At 40.2% G+C, this 16,678-nt stretch overlaps 1 protein-coding gene across 1 annotated transcript in view; it reads left to right on the top strand.

Annotated features, from left to right (window-relative positions):
- The first annotated feature begins 264 nt into the window (after nucleotides 1-264).
- Nucleotides 265-16,678, top strand: part of TSHZ2 (teashirt zinc finger homeobox 2) — a 140,984-nt gene continuing 124,570 nt past the window's right edge. The window contains exon 1 of the mRNA XM_010569624.1: nucleotides 265-471. Coding sequence (XP_010567926.1) covers nucleotides 432-471 — 40 coding nt within the window. The 5' untranslated portion in view covers nucleotides 265-431. The remainder of the gene's footprint in view (nucleotides 472-16,678) is intronic.

The following is a 16,678-nucleotide window of genomic DNA, read 5'->3' as shown; positions in this document are numbered from 1 at the left end:
GAGGAGGAGAGGAGAGGAAAGGGAGGAAGCAGCCAGCCCCACAGTCTTTCCAGAGCTGCCTTTTTTTTAATATATACATATCTATTTTGTTATTTATTTATTACCATTCTCTGGCACTGTGGGCGCCTTTCATTTGCTCCTGAGCTTGGATGTTTGAATCAAAGCAAAGCAAGTGTTGCAACAGTTAAAAAAAAAAAAAAGCCAACCAAAAAAAAAAAAAAAGAGAGAGAGAAAGAAAGAAACCTAGATCTCTAAAATAAAATAAAAACCAAACAGGTTCCTATCAGTGAAGTGGAAAGGAGGGGGGCAGGGGAGGCTTGAGGGGGGTGTTGGGGAAAGCAGCTGAGAGGCAGAGGCAGAGAAACACGACTCAGGAGCGTCTCAGGGCTCTCGGATCTGGGGACAGAAGTGAGATTGGAGAAAGTAGAGCGATGCCAAGGAGGAAACAGCAAGCACCCAAACGGGCTGCAGGTAAGGAGAAGCCATCCACTTAACACAGCCTCTGTCTCTCCGCTCCTTCCAATCCTACCCCCCATCTTTATTATTATTTAGGGTCACCCTTGCTTTTCCGGGCTGGATCTTTATTTATTTATCCCCCCTCCCCCTCCCTTTCCCTTCGTAACTCCGCGGAGCCAGTTTCATCCCTTATTGCCAAGATCTTTACTCTGACATGGGCTGTCCCCTTCCACCCTCCCGCCGCTCCCACCGCGCTCGGTCCCCGCTGCCTCCTGCTCCGAGCTCCCATCCTGCCCTGCCTAAACTTTTCCCCCCAACTTTCTTCCACCCGGCTCCCCTCTTCTCCCCCGGCCCCTTTCCCTTACCGAACCGAAAGCAGCCTCCCATTTGCTTCCCGCTTTGGTCTTTTTTTTTTTTTTTTCCCTTCCCCTTCCCTTTCGGATTTTTTCCCCCCTCCTGGTGGTTTTTTTTTTTTTTGAACCGTGTGTTTCGCGAAGTGGGTCGGTGCGTTTAATCTTTTATTTCGCCGTGTTTCTGGTGGCAGTGCTGGCCGGGTGGTGCGTGTGTGTGTGTGTGAGTGTGTGTGCGTGCGCGCTGTGTATGCCTGAAATAGTACAGGGACTGTCTCTGCTGATGAACCCGGTGGGGAAGTTCAGCCTTTGATCATCAGTGGTGAAAATTGCAACAGGAAATAAAATGAAACGTTCTGACTGTTAGAAGACAATCCGCATTTTCAAATCAAACCCTTCTTTTGTTTTGTAGCCGAGTTTATGTATTTGCACATGCCAAGTGGTTTTGCAATTTTTTATTTTTTTCAAAAAGAAGAAAATAGTTTGCAACTTTGGAAGTGTTTTGTTTTGTCATTGGTAGAGTGTTCTTTTTCTTTTGGGGGCCAAGAAGAAGAAACAGATGAGTGGGCCTGTAGAGTAAATCTTTTCAAAGAGTTTTCTTTCAGGCTGCTTAATTGCTTTTTATTTTTTTTTAATAGTGTGGTGGGGTTTTGTTTCTGGGAAGCGCAATATGGAAGTTCATTTTTCTTCTGCCAGACCCACCCACTGAAAAATCAGCTTTCCAGTTGATTGCCAGCTTTGATTTGACATTTGATTGATCACCTGTCATCTTGCTGCCTTTGATCTATTCATTCTTGATATATATCAATAAATCACTCACCATGGTAACCCGAGTGCCAATGACGTAAGGCTTGCCCTCTAGATTCTCTTAGCCAGACATGCACAATTATTATCTTGTTTGGCTTTTAATGTAGGCGGGTTTTTTCCCTTCTTTTTTTCTTTGTGTCCTGCATCACATTAGTTCTCTAAAGAAAACTAATATTTTATGGGTTTAGTTTAAAAATGGTTTACTAATTTTTCCTCCCCCTTCCGAATATTTTCTAGGTCTAGCATATTATATGTGGGACAAAATGTATGGGCAAGTTTAGTGGCATACTTGAATAAACTTTGAAAAGTAGTGCTTGGGATTCATTCAAAGGTAAATGTTATTTCAGAGAAACTGGGACATGCAAAACTTTTATAAACTTACGTGTTTTGCCGTATTCATGTAGGTGTAGGACAATGGTATGCAGGCAGAGTCTTTTGGGACGTGACCAATGACTGTCCCTACACAGGTTGCTCGTATGATTCCTGGCAAGCAAAGATCCCCTTTCACCATAAATAACAGTTAAGCTAGAAATGCATATATACATGTATTCGGAAGAACTCTCTGATGAGTTGCTGTTATTGTTTTATTCACAAAGAGGTTATATCTGAATAAGGCATTAACGTTTTCAACTTGCAGGATAAATAGCTATTTTTTCATGGATGCTGATCATCACAGTGACAGTGCTAGAATTGCTCCTTTTTTTCTCTCTGTCAGGAGTATAAGTCTTCATGTTATTTTGTTTTCAAAGCAGAATTTTCACTTGGAATGCGTGTAGTATCTTTTTGTAGAAGGAGCACCCTGTTCTTTTTTAGAAACATAGGCGACAGAGTAAGTAAATTTTTGCGAGCAAAGCCCATGCTGTTGTTTCCCGGGATTTCCCTGCTGAGAATACAGTAAGATATGTTTTTGTCCGGAACGCTAGAGTATTTTTGAGAATCTTAATGATGAGGGAGAATTTTCACTGACCACAACTACATCTCTCCTTCCTTATTCTTACTATAAAATATGCATTGCTCTTCAGTGGTGCATTTCTTTGATTATATTTGTCCTCAGATCAATGTTGTTTCAGGTGAGCAAAATACTGCAAATGCAGTCCAGTTTCATCCAGCATAACGGATTTGAAGTAGGTTTATACATTTGCAATAGTTCTCCTGCTTTGAAGTTGTATTTGTGTGTTTGTGGGGGGTAGGGGGGGTTTCAAAGAGCAGACGTGCCTGTTGTATATAGTTCTTAAAACTGACTTTCATTTTCAGGGATAGTACTGAGGTTCTGTTTTGTATGGTGAAAAATACCTCAAAGTGACAGCAGACAGACTGTGCAATAAGAAAGGAATCGCTCATCAAGGCTGATAGCAAAGCCCCTTATTCCTTTTATTTAAAGGAGTTAATACATTATATATTACTTAATTTTCACTTTTATTTATTTTTAGTTGTACAAGTTCAAAGGTATCAGTTGCACTGCATTTTGTCTTGATGGCAGCAGAGATATTGAAGAGAAGTTTGCAACTTTTAGCTTCTTTAGATAGTTCACCTCCAACGGAAGAAAAATGATAAGCCTTATGATTCTGGACATGCCTGCTTTTGTCATTGCTTAAAATTAAATACTATGCACAACTGTAAATAATTACTACCATGCACTGACTTTGAAAGCAGGTTTCTAGTTTGATTAATGAATAATGTAAAGGTTAGAGAGAACCAGCGAGTGAATCAGAAGTGAAGTCCTGCTGCTAGATGAAAATCTATCTGGAGAAATATACATGGCAATTTTGTCCTTTTCTATTATTAATTTTAAGCCTTGTATCCCTAAGAAATATATTACAGACCATTGTAATGAAGCAAGGTAGTGTAATTGGATAAATGGGGCACTATTTATGTTTGATGATGGGGATTTTTGATCTCAAATTACAGTTTTAAAGACACTTTATTTCACATCAACACCAAAACTATGTCAAATGCATTTTGATCTTTCCAGGGCTGAACTTTTCTGAATCGTCATTCCTTTTTGAGATCGTCATTTCCATTGCCATGATTCTTGAAGCAGATAGTTACAGTTCTTTATATCAGTGCCTGCTTTAGTATCATACTTCTGTTGACAATAAACAACCCATTTGTGTTGTAGATCTCACCCAAATGAAATCACAAAGGGCTTTACAAACTGTGGGCCTAATTCTTCTCTTGCTCAGGTGCAAAGCAAAAATAGCTTTACTAGCAGCATCAGTGCAGTTGCAGTGAGTACTGTCTGCTCCTGCGAGTAAGAAGAGACTCAGGCCCAGAAAGTACTTCATCCTTCAAGGAAATGCAGCCACCTCTGGGGTAGAAGTCTTGTAACGATTCCATAACAAATGGTAATATATTAACAGAAGGGTGGAAAAAGGGTGGGAGCAAAGCAGAATTGCTATTCAGATTTTATTCCTAGGGGTATGAAATAGCTTTCAAACACAATTTCACTGGATTAAACTCTCCTTTCCCCTGCAGCTTGTTTAAATGTACATATTTTATTTTGTGATCATGAATTGCTAGTTTGCTTTTTTAAAGCCTGCAAAGAGGAATGTGGACTTAACGCCTTTTCCGGCTGCAATTTTGTGTTTCTTCTTTTCTTTCTCTCTCAGCTCGTGTAGGCTATCTAAGAACCAAAGCACGGGAAAAGTACAGCAGAAGCAGATATCAGTCACATTTATTTTGTTTATTGGAGCTGTACAATAACACAGTTTTGTTTTTGGAAGAGTCCTCATAGAGCAGCAAACAGAAGATGGCTAGCAGTCAGTACTTTAAAGCTGCAGCTTGCACCTTAGTAGTAAAAGGTTATTTAAAACAGAAACATATTTAGAAAGTGAAATCCTGCTTCTGCAGAGAGCAGAGTAAATGACCAGCTAGGTCCGATATGTCTATTTCTGTGATGAAAGGAAGCGATATATACATGTATTAATAACCAAGAGCGTTGTGGCTTTTCGAGTATTATATGTATCCTTTATTACAGGGGCAATAGAAGCAGGTTCCCAGCAAGCAGAACTGAATGAAACTGTAGAAATGGCAGCACTGCTTTGTTTAAACATCCTCCAGAAAAGCAAGTGCACATCAAAACCACCTAAATAGCTCATGCCTCAGAACCTTTCAGTTGCTGTGCACATCACAATGCTGACAGATGACAAAAAAGCCAAGGTGTTCACAAACAAGAGGAGCCTTTAAATCCTGGTTAATTAAATATATTCCAAAATAGGTACTTTTGCAACTAAAGAGGCACCAAAATTAGTCGCCATCTGCGTTAAATTCTGGAATCGGCTACTAAGCCCAAAGCTGCTATGTAATTTTTTCCCATGTCAAAACTCAGGCCTGAATGGGACAACTTGAAATCATGTTCATTTTAGTTACTGTTTCCTCATTTCAATTTTACTCTCACATATCAAAGCACAGTCTATTATCACTATATAAAGAGTGGGACTCACCAAGAGTTCAGCCCCTGTGACTGCGAAATAAAAGATGTTTCCATCAGTAAATGACACAATTTTATAGCACTTTTTAAAACATGTTCATTGTCAGAAATTCTTTTGCATAAATGCTTTCCCTCTTCTGTGCTCTCTAATTGAAAAGCCAAATTTCTTCAAAACGGCAGGATTTTGGTATTTCCTCTCGGAGCTTTCTCCTCCTGATTTTTGCTCTCATTGGTAGCACCCACCTCAAGTAACTGTTTCCCCTAGAATTGGTCCCTGGAGTTTCTCCGTAGCACAGGGCCAGGGTGAGCCTTTCTCCCGTCATTTTACTTCCCATCCCGATGAGGACATCACTCCCAGAGAGCAACTCCAGACTCACGGAAAAAAAAAAGCTGTCAGTTGCTGTGGCTGCAATTCCCAACTTAGCAGCAGCAGAGGGAATGGAACTGTACTCTATCAATTACAGTTGGAACCAGAGGCTAAACACTTATTGTGTTAAGCTATTGTGCAGATCTTAAGAGCTCAAATGTAAAAAAAATATCATGTCAGCTAGTGGAGGGGAGACTAAGGCCTGGTTCTTCTACTGGATGACGTATTATTAGCAAATGCAAAGTAAAATTATTCAAATTCTATTTAATGCGTCTCGGGTTGAGACATGTGTGTAACATATTATGCCTTAAAAAAGGGGGATCCTACTGACTTTGCTGCTAAAATAGGCCTTTGTTTTTCCCTCTCCTCTGCAAAATGGAAATATTTGTGAAGTTTTACCTCTAAAGCGTGCTCATGCAAGCAGAGAGACATTTTCATCTGTCTCCGAATCTGATACAGGAGTCAATTGGAAACACATTACACTCTCAGCTGAAGTCTTACATTTCATTCGTGCAAGAGCAGTGATTTTTCATTACCTATTTAATTACAATAATTTACATGAGAGTGGGTCCAGTTCTGCAGCTCTTACTCAGCACTTTGCTTCAGTGGGTAACTGGCCTGTGTAAAGCCTGTCTATGTTAAGACTGGGCTGTTTAGGTACAAAATTAAATATACACGTTTCTTTAGTAACGTTTTGCCTCTGAAGGGGGACCAGATTCTACCATTAAGCTTTAAATCTAGGGAGAGTTCTGCTTGTAACTTGTGTTACTAATGGTTGCATGCTCTTCTTTTCTAAAGTCGGTATGACTGAGATATTTTGCTTGCTTGGCTAACTTCACTTCTCAAACATGCTTCCATTCTCTATGTTAATTATCAAACACTGTTTCTTGGTACCAGTAGATGATAACGGTCTTTTAAAGAATCCTTTTTTAACGTGCAGTGTTAACGTTGTGCACACGAGCAGCAGCTCTCAAGTAAATGCATGAAGACGGTTTTGCAAATCAGAAGCCTAAAAGTTCCGTATAGTTTTAGGGACTAAAATCCATTCTTTCTCATTAAGGTGACCTCTCATTTGAGACTATTGGATCTTGGCACCGAGTCATTTTTACCATGTTACAGTAACGGCTTCTGCAACTCAGAAATACCTTGACAGCAAACCGTGTATTTTTTAAGGTTTCAAGGAGAAACGCATCATAGAAGCACACTGTTTCCCATTAGATTTACGCATCCCTCTTTAACTGTTGCTGGCTTTTCATCCATTACCTTGTGAGATTTTTCAGGCAAAAAGAAGTGGAAAAACTGGTCTTATGATCTAAGTGTTGCATTAAGTGTTTCTTTTAGAAAAATGAAGAGAATCTTTGTTTCCCTAAAAGAAATGTTTTCCCCCTTTGCCCTAGGAAAAACAAAGTCACAACAATAGCTTCAAAATGACAGGATTCGATTGTGAAGAATACATAGTTTATAACGCGTGGCGCCCGATGGCCCCAAGTATTGGTAAAATTCCACAATTAAATAGAACAAACAGTCCTAAATGTATTGGAAACAGATCCTTTTCAGGTATGCCCACATACATACCTGCAAAAAGGAGAGACAAGCACCTGCCTGGGAGAGGGATGCACTGTTCTTATTGACGGAAACTGGAAAGCTCAGTTGTTTAAAGCAGTTTTTGATTATTCCACCAATATTTGCCCAAATGTTAAAATTCCCATGATGTTAGGAGTTGTGTCCACTGAAGGTCCTTTGTTAGTGTTTATTTTCTTTAAACCTCCAGCTCCTGGGGTCTGGTGATAATGCAAGTGCCCAATATGCATTTTAAAGGGAAAATTTCTTTTAAACTCCTTGCTATGGAGAACTGAGGAGCTTGAAAACATGCAGCCTGAAACTTCTTATGCCAGAAGAAAAATGCCATGATTCTCAAAGTGACTGTTTTTAACATCTCATAATTTTCAGGTAGTCTCATGATTTTTGAGGTTATGCTTCATGATTTTTGAATAAACAAGGTTGGCAATATTGCTTTTGACTGATTCTGATGATGAACTGGTGTATGTGCCTGCATATATAATTATATATGTACACACACATAATACCAGTAAACAAAATACATAACATAACAATGGAGTGGAGTTACATGAATAGTAGCTGTGAATTTGTATTGCTATAAACAAAGCAGTTTTGAGACATCAGACCATCAGTTCTTGAGGAGTGGCTTTCAGATGAAGTTTCATGGAGATTGTTTTTAGTGGCAATTAAATCTAGAAAGTTAATAGCCAGTAACTGTTCTTTAAAGTCTAAACACTTGCAAGACCGATGAGGAATGCACAGTCTACCTTTTTTTCAGATATAATCAGGCTCAACTTTATTGAAAAAGAATTTACAACTGGCAACATTAATGCTGTATTTTTATTGTATTAATGCAAATGAGATGCTGACTTCTTTCTTTCATCTCCATGGCTTGTATCTGTTATAGCTATATCATTCCTTTCTGTGTCTTTTCTCCCCGTGTTCTGCAAACTGCTATCATCTAATGATACTAAGGCTCATTTAAGTTACTCACGATGCTAAAGAGTCTATGGGAAGCATTCTTAGCTCTAGATAGCTATAGGAAAGCAAAACTACTGAGTATATGGGGAAAACTAATCCACATCAACCCTTCCATTCCCATTTTGGGAAACCCTTAAAATTGATAGGTCAAACAGGAAGAAAAAACTTGCACAAAGGACCGTGTACTGGAAAGAACAGGTCATTTTTAATAGACATCCCTACCTGACAAAGATAAAAAGCAATAAAGTTTTAAGGAGCTTTCTGGCTCTTCCTGCATCTCTCTCAAAAGACTCATTTAATTGAAAAGCCGGTTGTGCTTGTTTTTATGCATGTAAAAGAGAAAAGGGGCAATTTTGCACAAGGCCTAATATTCCAGCACAATATAATCAGAACTGTTTCTGGTTGCTTTTTAAGTCTCTCTGTTCATATAAAATTAAGACCCACTTATCTTAAAGTGTAGTAAATCTCATTCAATATTGCTTTCATAACTTAAAAAATGATGTTACATATTCCCAAAGCAGCTTTGCTGAAGTGATATTTGGTCTGTTTATGTGGAATCAGTGCAGAATTTCTATTGAAAAAGGAGCAGCACACAGTTCTTGTTTTTAATGAAAATAATTAAATTCTCTGAAATAGCTTGATAGCAAGGATTTTTTTCCAGTGAAACTCTGCTTAGAGGAGATCGGAATGAAAATCTGCATATTGGTCAGTTTGGTATGTGCAGACAACAAGCCTACTTCTGTCACTCACCCTCCACTTGAACAGAAGTAATTTTTTTTGTTTTTGTACAAGGATTTTACTCTGAATTTTCCATAAATAAATAATTTTCTGTGAATTACACTGGGAATCACCACCACAATTTGTAAGGCCTGCAATTTTCTTTGTACGTATAGGAAGAACTCATTTAGTTCCTGCAGCATGAGTGGACTTTACAGAAAAGAGCTGGATCTTTTCATGATGTACAGTTTTGTACCAAAGAAACAAAACCTTATGCTAGCTGGTATAGTGGTCTACCAAAATTAATTTTTTTATGTGTTTTTCAGCCACGTCATAACATTTATAAGCATAGTACAAGTAGCATTAAATTAACATGTGAAAGGAGAAACAAGCTAAGTAGTTATATTGATCATCTGTAGCACTAAATGATAAAAAATTAAAAGCTTTCTAGTGCTTTTGATTAGCTGCATGATTCCTGCTTGTATATGTGTGCTTTGTTAGGAAGTGGAGTAATATTTCTTTACACTTAGCACCTTTCTTCCAAGGATTTCTTACTAATGCTATGTACTCCTCAGAATAACCCCAGTGAAGTAAAATATTTTTTTCCCCATTTCACAGAAAGGCAAATTGAAGCCAGGAGGTATTAGCTGATTTGCTCAAGGTCAAACAGCATTTGCTCCTAATTCCCTGCTCTAGGTACTAGATCACACTTCTATCGTCAGCACACTTCCAGGAGAGAAAGCCGGGCTGGAGGCTCAAGGTGTCCACATGTCTGCTGCTGGGGTGAGAAGAGGGAGCAGCCCAGGTGGGGCACTGGGGAATTGGCTGGGGAGAGGAGCTGGAAAGGCAGTTTCATCCCTTCCGTGCAACTCCCCGTGGTGGAGGAGGCGGCACTTTGCTCATGTCCAGGAGCTCCCAAAAGTGGGAGGACTCACAGTTAGAGAAAGCAGAGCTCTGTTAACTCTTGTTAACAAGCCAAGGGAGCTTTACTGGGCAAGAAAAATTTAAGTCTTTTACCTTCCCTAAATGATCCTTCAGATGCATTTTTGGTCAGTGGTAAGTTTCAGGACCAGAGAATTTGGTTGTGGTTACTTTTCTCCCCGTATACTGTTCCACATTTCTTTGTCAGACCTGGGATCTAGCTTCGTACTTCTGACAGTATGTAATGCATTGCCCTGAGAAATATGAAAAACCTGGTCTAATTGCAACTAAACAGGACATACACATTTTTCCTCCACCCAGACTGCCAGAGATAGTTGGAAATCTCTGGTAACAGAGTCTGAGGCTCTGATTTCTGTAAGTCAGCTTCTAATGTTAAGGGCCTAAATCCTTACATGGACATCTGGAGAGAGACCTGAATTTTCAAAAGCTTTTAGCACGAAGCAGTTCCCATGGACCTTCCTCAGTTCCCTCTCTTGTGTAAACTGAAATTGTTAAGCCTCGATCAAGGGCAGTGTTGTTTTTCTAAAGTGGAGATGTATGTATTGCCTATAGAAGAAATATGATGCAAGTAATAGCCTATGGATTCATTAAGGATTGTTTATGTTTATTTTCACACCATATTACCTTTCAGGAATGGTCGTTTCAGCCATTATATTGACAGGAACTCAGAATAAATCTTAGGTAATATAGGGCTAATCTGCCATACCTGGGAGACCACCTGCTACCCTCTCAAACAGAGGCCAGATCGTTCGGTGCTGAATCACCAGGTAGGGCTTTCTTCTCTGGAGCTGGGGACTTGGGAAACTCTCCCATGGCTCCTTTTCATGTGGAAATTAATGCTTGCCTCTATTTCTGAATAGTAGGTTATTAGAGTTCGTATGCAAATTCCCAGGATGGGAATTTGTCTCTCTTTGATAATTGATATAATGATATGTATTTTTAGTGGTCCAAAGTCCTTGAGCTTGAGCCTTGTATACATAATTTATGTTTATTTCTTACTGTTATTAACTGTAATTTAGTTGTTTGTGCCTTTCATTGCCTTAGATTGAAGGGAGTGTCTCCATCCCATTGCCCCTCCATAAACAATGCCCTTTTAGGGTTCCTTATCCTGTATCCTTGCCCAGACATTTCCTAGCCTGTCAAATGCTGTCATTTTATTCCTTACAGATCATTCACAGTACGTCTCCTGTTGCACACACAAATAAGGAACAAATGCAATCAGGATGCATCATCGTTTAGCATAACAAATAAAAGCCGATCTGTGCAGATTTCCCTTAAAGCGTCTCTTAATATGTATTGTCAAAATGTCTGAAGATGTCTTTTACTCATAAGCGTTTAATTATTTGTGACAATTAAACTAATATTCAGAGCAGGAAAAAAAAGAGGGTATTAAATATTTTCTCTTGTCAAAAGCTAACAAAACGTCACCTGACATAGCAAACTCCTTAAATTTTGTATTTCAAACGTACCTTATAACTGAAAGAGCACTTGAACAAAATTATGGGGCCCCATTTTACAGCCCTGGATTTTGTATTGGATTTGAGGAAATTGTATTTTTAAAACTAGACCAAAATTTAAAGGCACATCATTAAAGCATATATCAGTAATGAGCAGCTGAATACTTGATGATTAAAAAGGAGTTTCTATCAATTTTTAAGTCTGTGCTGAAATTTACGGCCAAGGGCCCCTCTGACTGAACCAGGGACTCAGACCTGGGTTTTGTAGCCTTAGCCAGTTATTGTTTTACTTGTGCGTGAGAAAAAACAGCTCAAATAACACAGAGCAAGTTATCAACCTGTTTTGTGTTCACAATTACAGATATATTTTGTAGTTTTTGTCTGATGATCCCTCTAGCCTGATGGATTGTTTGAACTGGAGAGGCAACATGCTGTGGATGGGGCAGAACAAGTAGCCAACATTTGCTGCCCAGGGCTCAGCACCTTCACCCGCCTGGCAGCCCCTTAATGAGGCAGAAGTTCAGCTATGTGATAACGAAAAGGGCAAAAAAACCCAGGGAAGATCTTGAAAAGAACAGAAAACCACTGGAGGCCTTGAGAGCAGCGTTGTATGGATGCTGGAGTACTGCATAGCCCTAGGCACGGCAACAATAACATCTATGTTATGGGCACAACAGTTCCTATAGTCCAGATTGGGGTTTTCTGTTGAAAGGTCTGATTTCTACTGGTTCTAATGCTTCCAGTTCTGAGCTGCTCAGAGCAACTATTTCTATTATCAAAATCTATGTTTCTTTTCTTAAAAAGTTCTCCCTGTAATTTAGGGTAGGATGTTATTTGGCAAAAAATTAAAAGACGTACATCAGGGTTTATTTCAAAGCTGTGGGACCACTGTGCTTTCTGGCAGTGACGTGAACATTTTTCAGAGATATCTTCTGTGTTCCCTGAGAAAATCCACCCAAATTTGTCTGACTTATGAAGTCTAAAAGTTGCTGTTGCCAAAGAATTTTTAGAAGGTGACACAGCATTCTCTGACATGCCATCCCCACCACGCATGCTCTGTTCTTGGTTTCTCTTTTTCAATTACATTCCCTTAAAATACGTTTTAGCTGGGGATAAGTAGGACAATTGCTTTCCCTGCTGCAGGGACAGCGATGGGTCTGAGCAGTCAAAGCAGAATGAGGAAATGGTCTGTATTGTGCGTTTAGCTGGAGCTCGGGCCCTGAGATGGGAAGGAGGGAAATTTAGGAAGCAAAGCATGGACAAGCAGGGGTAAGGACGGGAGCAGAGGGCATAAAATTGTCATGTATCTGTAGAAAATGGTGGTAAAAATGTATACTTGACTCTGTTACCCGGTTAATGTAGAGCATGATATTCAGCATTAGCTCTTGCAGTGAATGCATCCAGCAGTTTCTGTCTAGATTAAGACCCGGGTGGAAATAAGTCTGGTTCCACATGTGCGGTTCCTAGCTTTCCTCAGCTTGCTTTTTCAAAAGCCTGGCTGGGCCCTGGCTTCGTCGCAGGCAGGGAGGGGATGGACGAGTGCGGGAAATTAATCCTCCTCAGCCGGGAGAAAAGGTACCGTCTGTAGGGCCGCTGCGGGGTTTGTGGCGGGAGCGCGGGGCGTGAGGAGCCTGCAGGCTGCGGCAGGGCCCGGCCTGGCCCTCCTGAGGTGGGCGCTCAGCCCCAGGGGACCTTCTTCTGTGTGGAAAAAGTAGAAAAATTCACTTAAAATTTGCGAGACCTGCGCCCCCCTCATCTGTTGAATGGCAGCGGCAATGTCCCATCCCTGAGGTATCGTGCAGGCAGTTCAGGAGCGGTCGCCAGGCCGCGAAACGCCATCGAATCGAGGGAAACCCGGATTGCTGCTAGGAGTCTGGAGGAGATGCGGGCAGCGAGGCTCGGGGCCGCACCTTGACTGGCGAGAATTAAACGGACGTATTGAAGAGTTGAGGTAGCACGCTGAGAGGTTTGTGGAAACCATATAGAATGTGCAGTAATAATATATATAGGGAGGTATCGGTGTGTGGAGCTGCGGGAGGTGCCTGGTCAGCAGGCTGGGGTGGCACGAGGCCTGGGGGAGCGTGGTGCCGCAGGTAGGCCGGAACAAAGCGTCGAAATTGCTGGCAGTTAAGTAGCTGTTGTACAAAAGCAAGCAGCTGGAGAAAATACAAAGAATAATGCCAGGAGTTTCAACCACAGATATCTGTTTAGATAAAAAGGGCTGTTAGTCTGAGATCTCTTCTCATGCTGCAACATGCAAATTGCAAAGGGCTGATCCCTGTGTCACTGTGTAACTGCCATTTACTTCAGCAGGCGCTGGGCCCTTGCAACTCTGACTTTGGTTTTACTTGGGGCAAGGGTTTTTATTTTGTTTTGTTTGCTGCCCCGTGGGAGATTTTTTCATAGAAATCGAATCCTTCTATCTGGAAGTTGGTGACAAAACTTGAACCAGGATCAGTAAGAGCGGAGCAGGTTGCCTTCAGGATATTGTACAGTTTTGTCACCTCCAAAATTTGTACATTAAATAACAAAAATCCTGAGAATGTAATCTAGAAAACAGTCACCCTTGCATTACTCTTTTGCTTTTTCTGTGAACTTCTTGGAGATCTTATAAACTGGTGATTTGGGTTAAACAGAGGTAAATCATTTGAAGAAATATTTGCGGGGCGGGGGGGGACACAGAAGGATGTTATGACGCCATCAACATCTGGCTTTCCACTTGTTTGGATTAGGGACATTTTACCTTAATCATTCCCAAACATCTCTGCTAAAATCCCTTCTTTCATTTTTTATCACCTATGAGGTATAGCCAGGCAGCTTTTCAATTTTTGTGTGTGTGTGTGTGTTGGGCTAAAGTGCTGAAATTTGTTGTTAGAGTGAGTATATGAACAGCCTCATTTTTATATTTGTCCTCTTTCGTTATAATTGTTTGGAAACATTTTGATTCAGTTAAAATGCACTATTTTCAATATACAAAGTATGTACAGGGGAACAAGGGAGTGATTATGAATTTCTCCAAGGAAATAAGCATCTCTTAGCCATCATCCTGCAACTGGGAAAGTTCTAATACATGACATCTATATAATTTAGCCTAATAATTTTTTTTTTACAGTGATGTAATGGGGAGAGTGACCTGGACTTTGTAAAAGTTCCCCTACTTACTACAGATTCCCAAGGGCAATGTAACATTCTAGACAGTGTTTTATATGCCCTGATTAAAATGTAACATATTTTTGCATTTCCTGTGCAGTGACCTGTTAGTGCTCATAGACAGAACACTTAAAGAACAGTTACAAGGAGAGATTTCCAAATGTGCCTAATATGCGCGAGTTTTTATAACATTCTTATTTCATTTGAAATTGCAGCTACAGCAGGAACCATTCAGACGGCGCATTGATTTAACTTTTTAATCCACTGTTTTGCTACGTCAAGTAAAATAAATGTTTGTTTTTAGCTCCATTTTTTTGCATTGCTAAAACTCGTAACTACTTGCTTTAAGCTTGGGATTCTAAAGGGAGCTACATTATCTGAGATTTAAAGCTTGCTTTTTGTAGCTGCTTTCTCACAACTCCCCCAAGAAAAAAAAAATACAAAAGTACAACTTTAGCAAAAAGGGCTTTTATATCTCTATCAATTATAGAAACACCAGCTGCAGTAGATTACAAATGTGTTTGGCTGATTGTGATGTTGTGTGGGGAAAACTGTCACAAGGAGCTGGATTCTGTTCTCCCCGACACCGCCGGGATGTCGCACAGCTCCCCGGGCTGCAGCCGGCACTTCTGTCAAAGCTGGAGTGGGCAAGAGCAGGATCCGGCTCAGAGATTGCCAAATTGCATACTGCCAAATCTAGCTCTGTACTTGCCTGCACATCCTGGTGCTAGGAAAAAAATATGGAGCTGTTGAATGTGAACATAAGTGCTAACCGTGTGTCATTGCGTATGCATGTTTTTTTCTGTGAGCTGAAGCAAAAGCCACACTAATACGTCCACAAGCTGGACCAGAAATCTCTGGGAAGAATCACTCCAGTTATTGTTGTTCTTTATTTTTTTATATCCAAGATATTTGTTTACTTTTACTTTCTTGAAGAACAAAGTGGAGAGAAAAGGCACCACAGAACAAAAATTGTTTGACCAGCCCATAAAGGTAAAGTGGCTGGAAGTCATGAAGAAAAGAAATATGATATCATGACAGCAATGCAAGATTTAGAATTTTTGGCGGTGTTGAGCTCAGGAGAAATTCATGTATCAAAGTGTGTGTGGGTCATATCACTCCACTAATATCCTGGGTAAAAGGGTAGCAACGTAAGGGCTTTCAGTTGTTCGCGTCTTGGTTACTGTTTCATTTATCTTATTGTGCTTTGGGTCACTCTGGGAGGACGTGGTTGGGCCCTGGTTTATTTTAACAAAGAGAAACTGACATAGCAAAGTTCTGTGTATACTTTACAGTGAAAATGCAATTTTCTATTTTCATTTAATCCCAGGAATGTTGCCATTTTCCAGGCTGTCAAACAAATGAGTGCACTGGAGGACAGTTAGATGTGTCTGTCTAGTTCATCTATCTAATCTACCTCATTTCTAATGTGCCCATCACCATGGAGTCTAGGCAGAAAGTATCTGCCCTGATTTTGCTTTTTGTCTTTATTGGCTGTGGTAAGTCAATTGAGTCCTAAGAGCTTTCAGATTAATCTGCAAAAATAATAACAAAAACATTATCAGTATAATGATTCATTTTTGTACTCTTACTCAGAATTTCCCCTTTCTCTTCTGAGTATATTTGGCTGTTGATTATTGTTGCCTTATCTAGAAGAGGTTATATTTTAGAGGTGTTGTATTAAATTGGAGTTTTACCTGAGTCATCAGTGACTCAAAACTTCATTTGGCTTCTAAAGTGAATTCACTCATGTCCTCTAACTTCTGCTTTTCTCTGCAGAAGCTGACTTCATTTACTAAGCCACCCAGTTTAGCAGCTGCATCTGTTCTGTGACCCTTTGCCATATAAAACATAGGTAAAGGTAATAAGAAGTAATAGAAATTGTGGCTTCAAAAATTATATCTTCATTTGGAAGCCCTGGTTTCTGTTAAATTTAATTACTTCTTTCTCTGCCAATTAGGCAAAAATGCATTGTAAGACATAAGTGAGCAGTTTTTCAAAAGCAGAGGCCTGAGGTCCGTGCTAAGGGCAGAAAAAATCCCGCCGTTGATTAGCTGTATCTGTGCACGTGGTTATAGGATCTGCATGCACGCGTGGGGAGAATGTGCTGCAATGGGGCACCATGGTGCTGCCAGCGTGCACAGTCATCCTGTCAGTGTGAGTGGTCACGGTAATTTTAGAAACATGTCTGCCGGGCATACAGTGGTATCTGCACGGTTGTGTGCCACCTTCTGCTTTTGAAAAATGTGGCCTAAGTAGTAAGCAGTCTGCAGAAGTCAATAAACTCTCATGTTGAAGAGGCTGAGTAACCAGTGTGGTGCTCACTGAGGGAAAGAGTTCACTGAAAATGCTGCAAATGTAGCTTTCTCAGCTATAATTGAATTTGATCTCAACTGTACAGTTACATACAGCCCCTTTTCTACTCCTCTCCTACGTATATTGAAAATGTCTTTATAAACCT

Source organism: Haliaeetus leucocephalus, unplaced genomic scaffold (genome assembly GCF_000737465.1).
Source record: "Haliaeetus leucocephalus isolate CR32 unplaced genomic scaffold, Haliaeetus_leucocephalus-4.0 Scaffold273, whole genome shotgun sequence".
NCBI classification, from domain to species: Eukaryota; Metazoa; Chordata; class Aves; order Accipitriformes; family Accipitridae; genus Haliaeetus; species Haliaeetus leucocephalus.
Note: the sequence above shows the minus strand (reverse complement) of the source record. Positions and strands in the feature narration are given on the sequence as shown.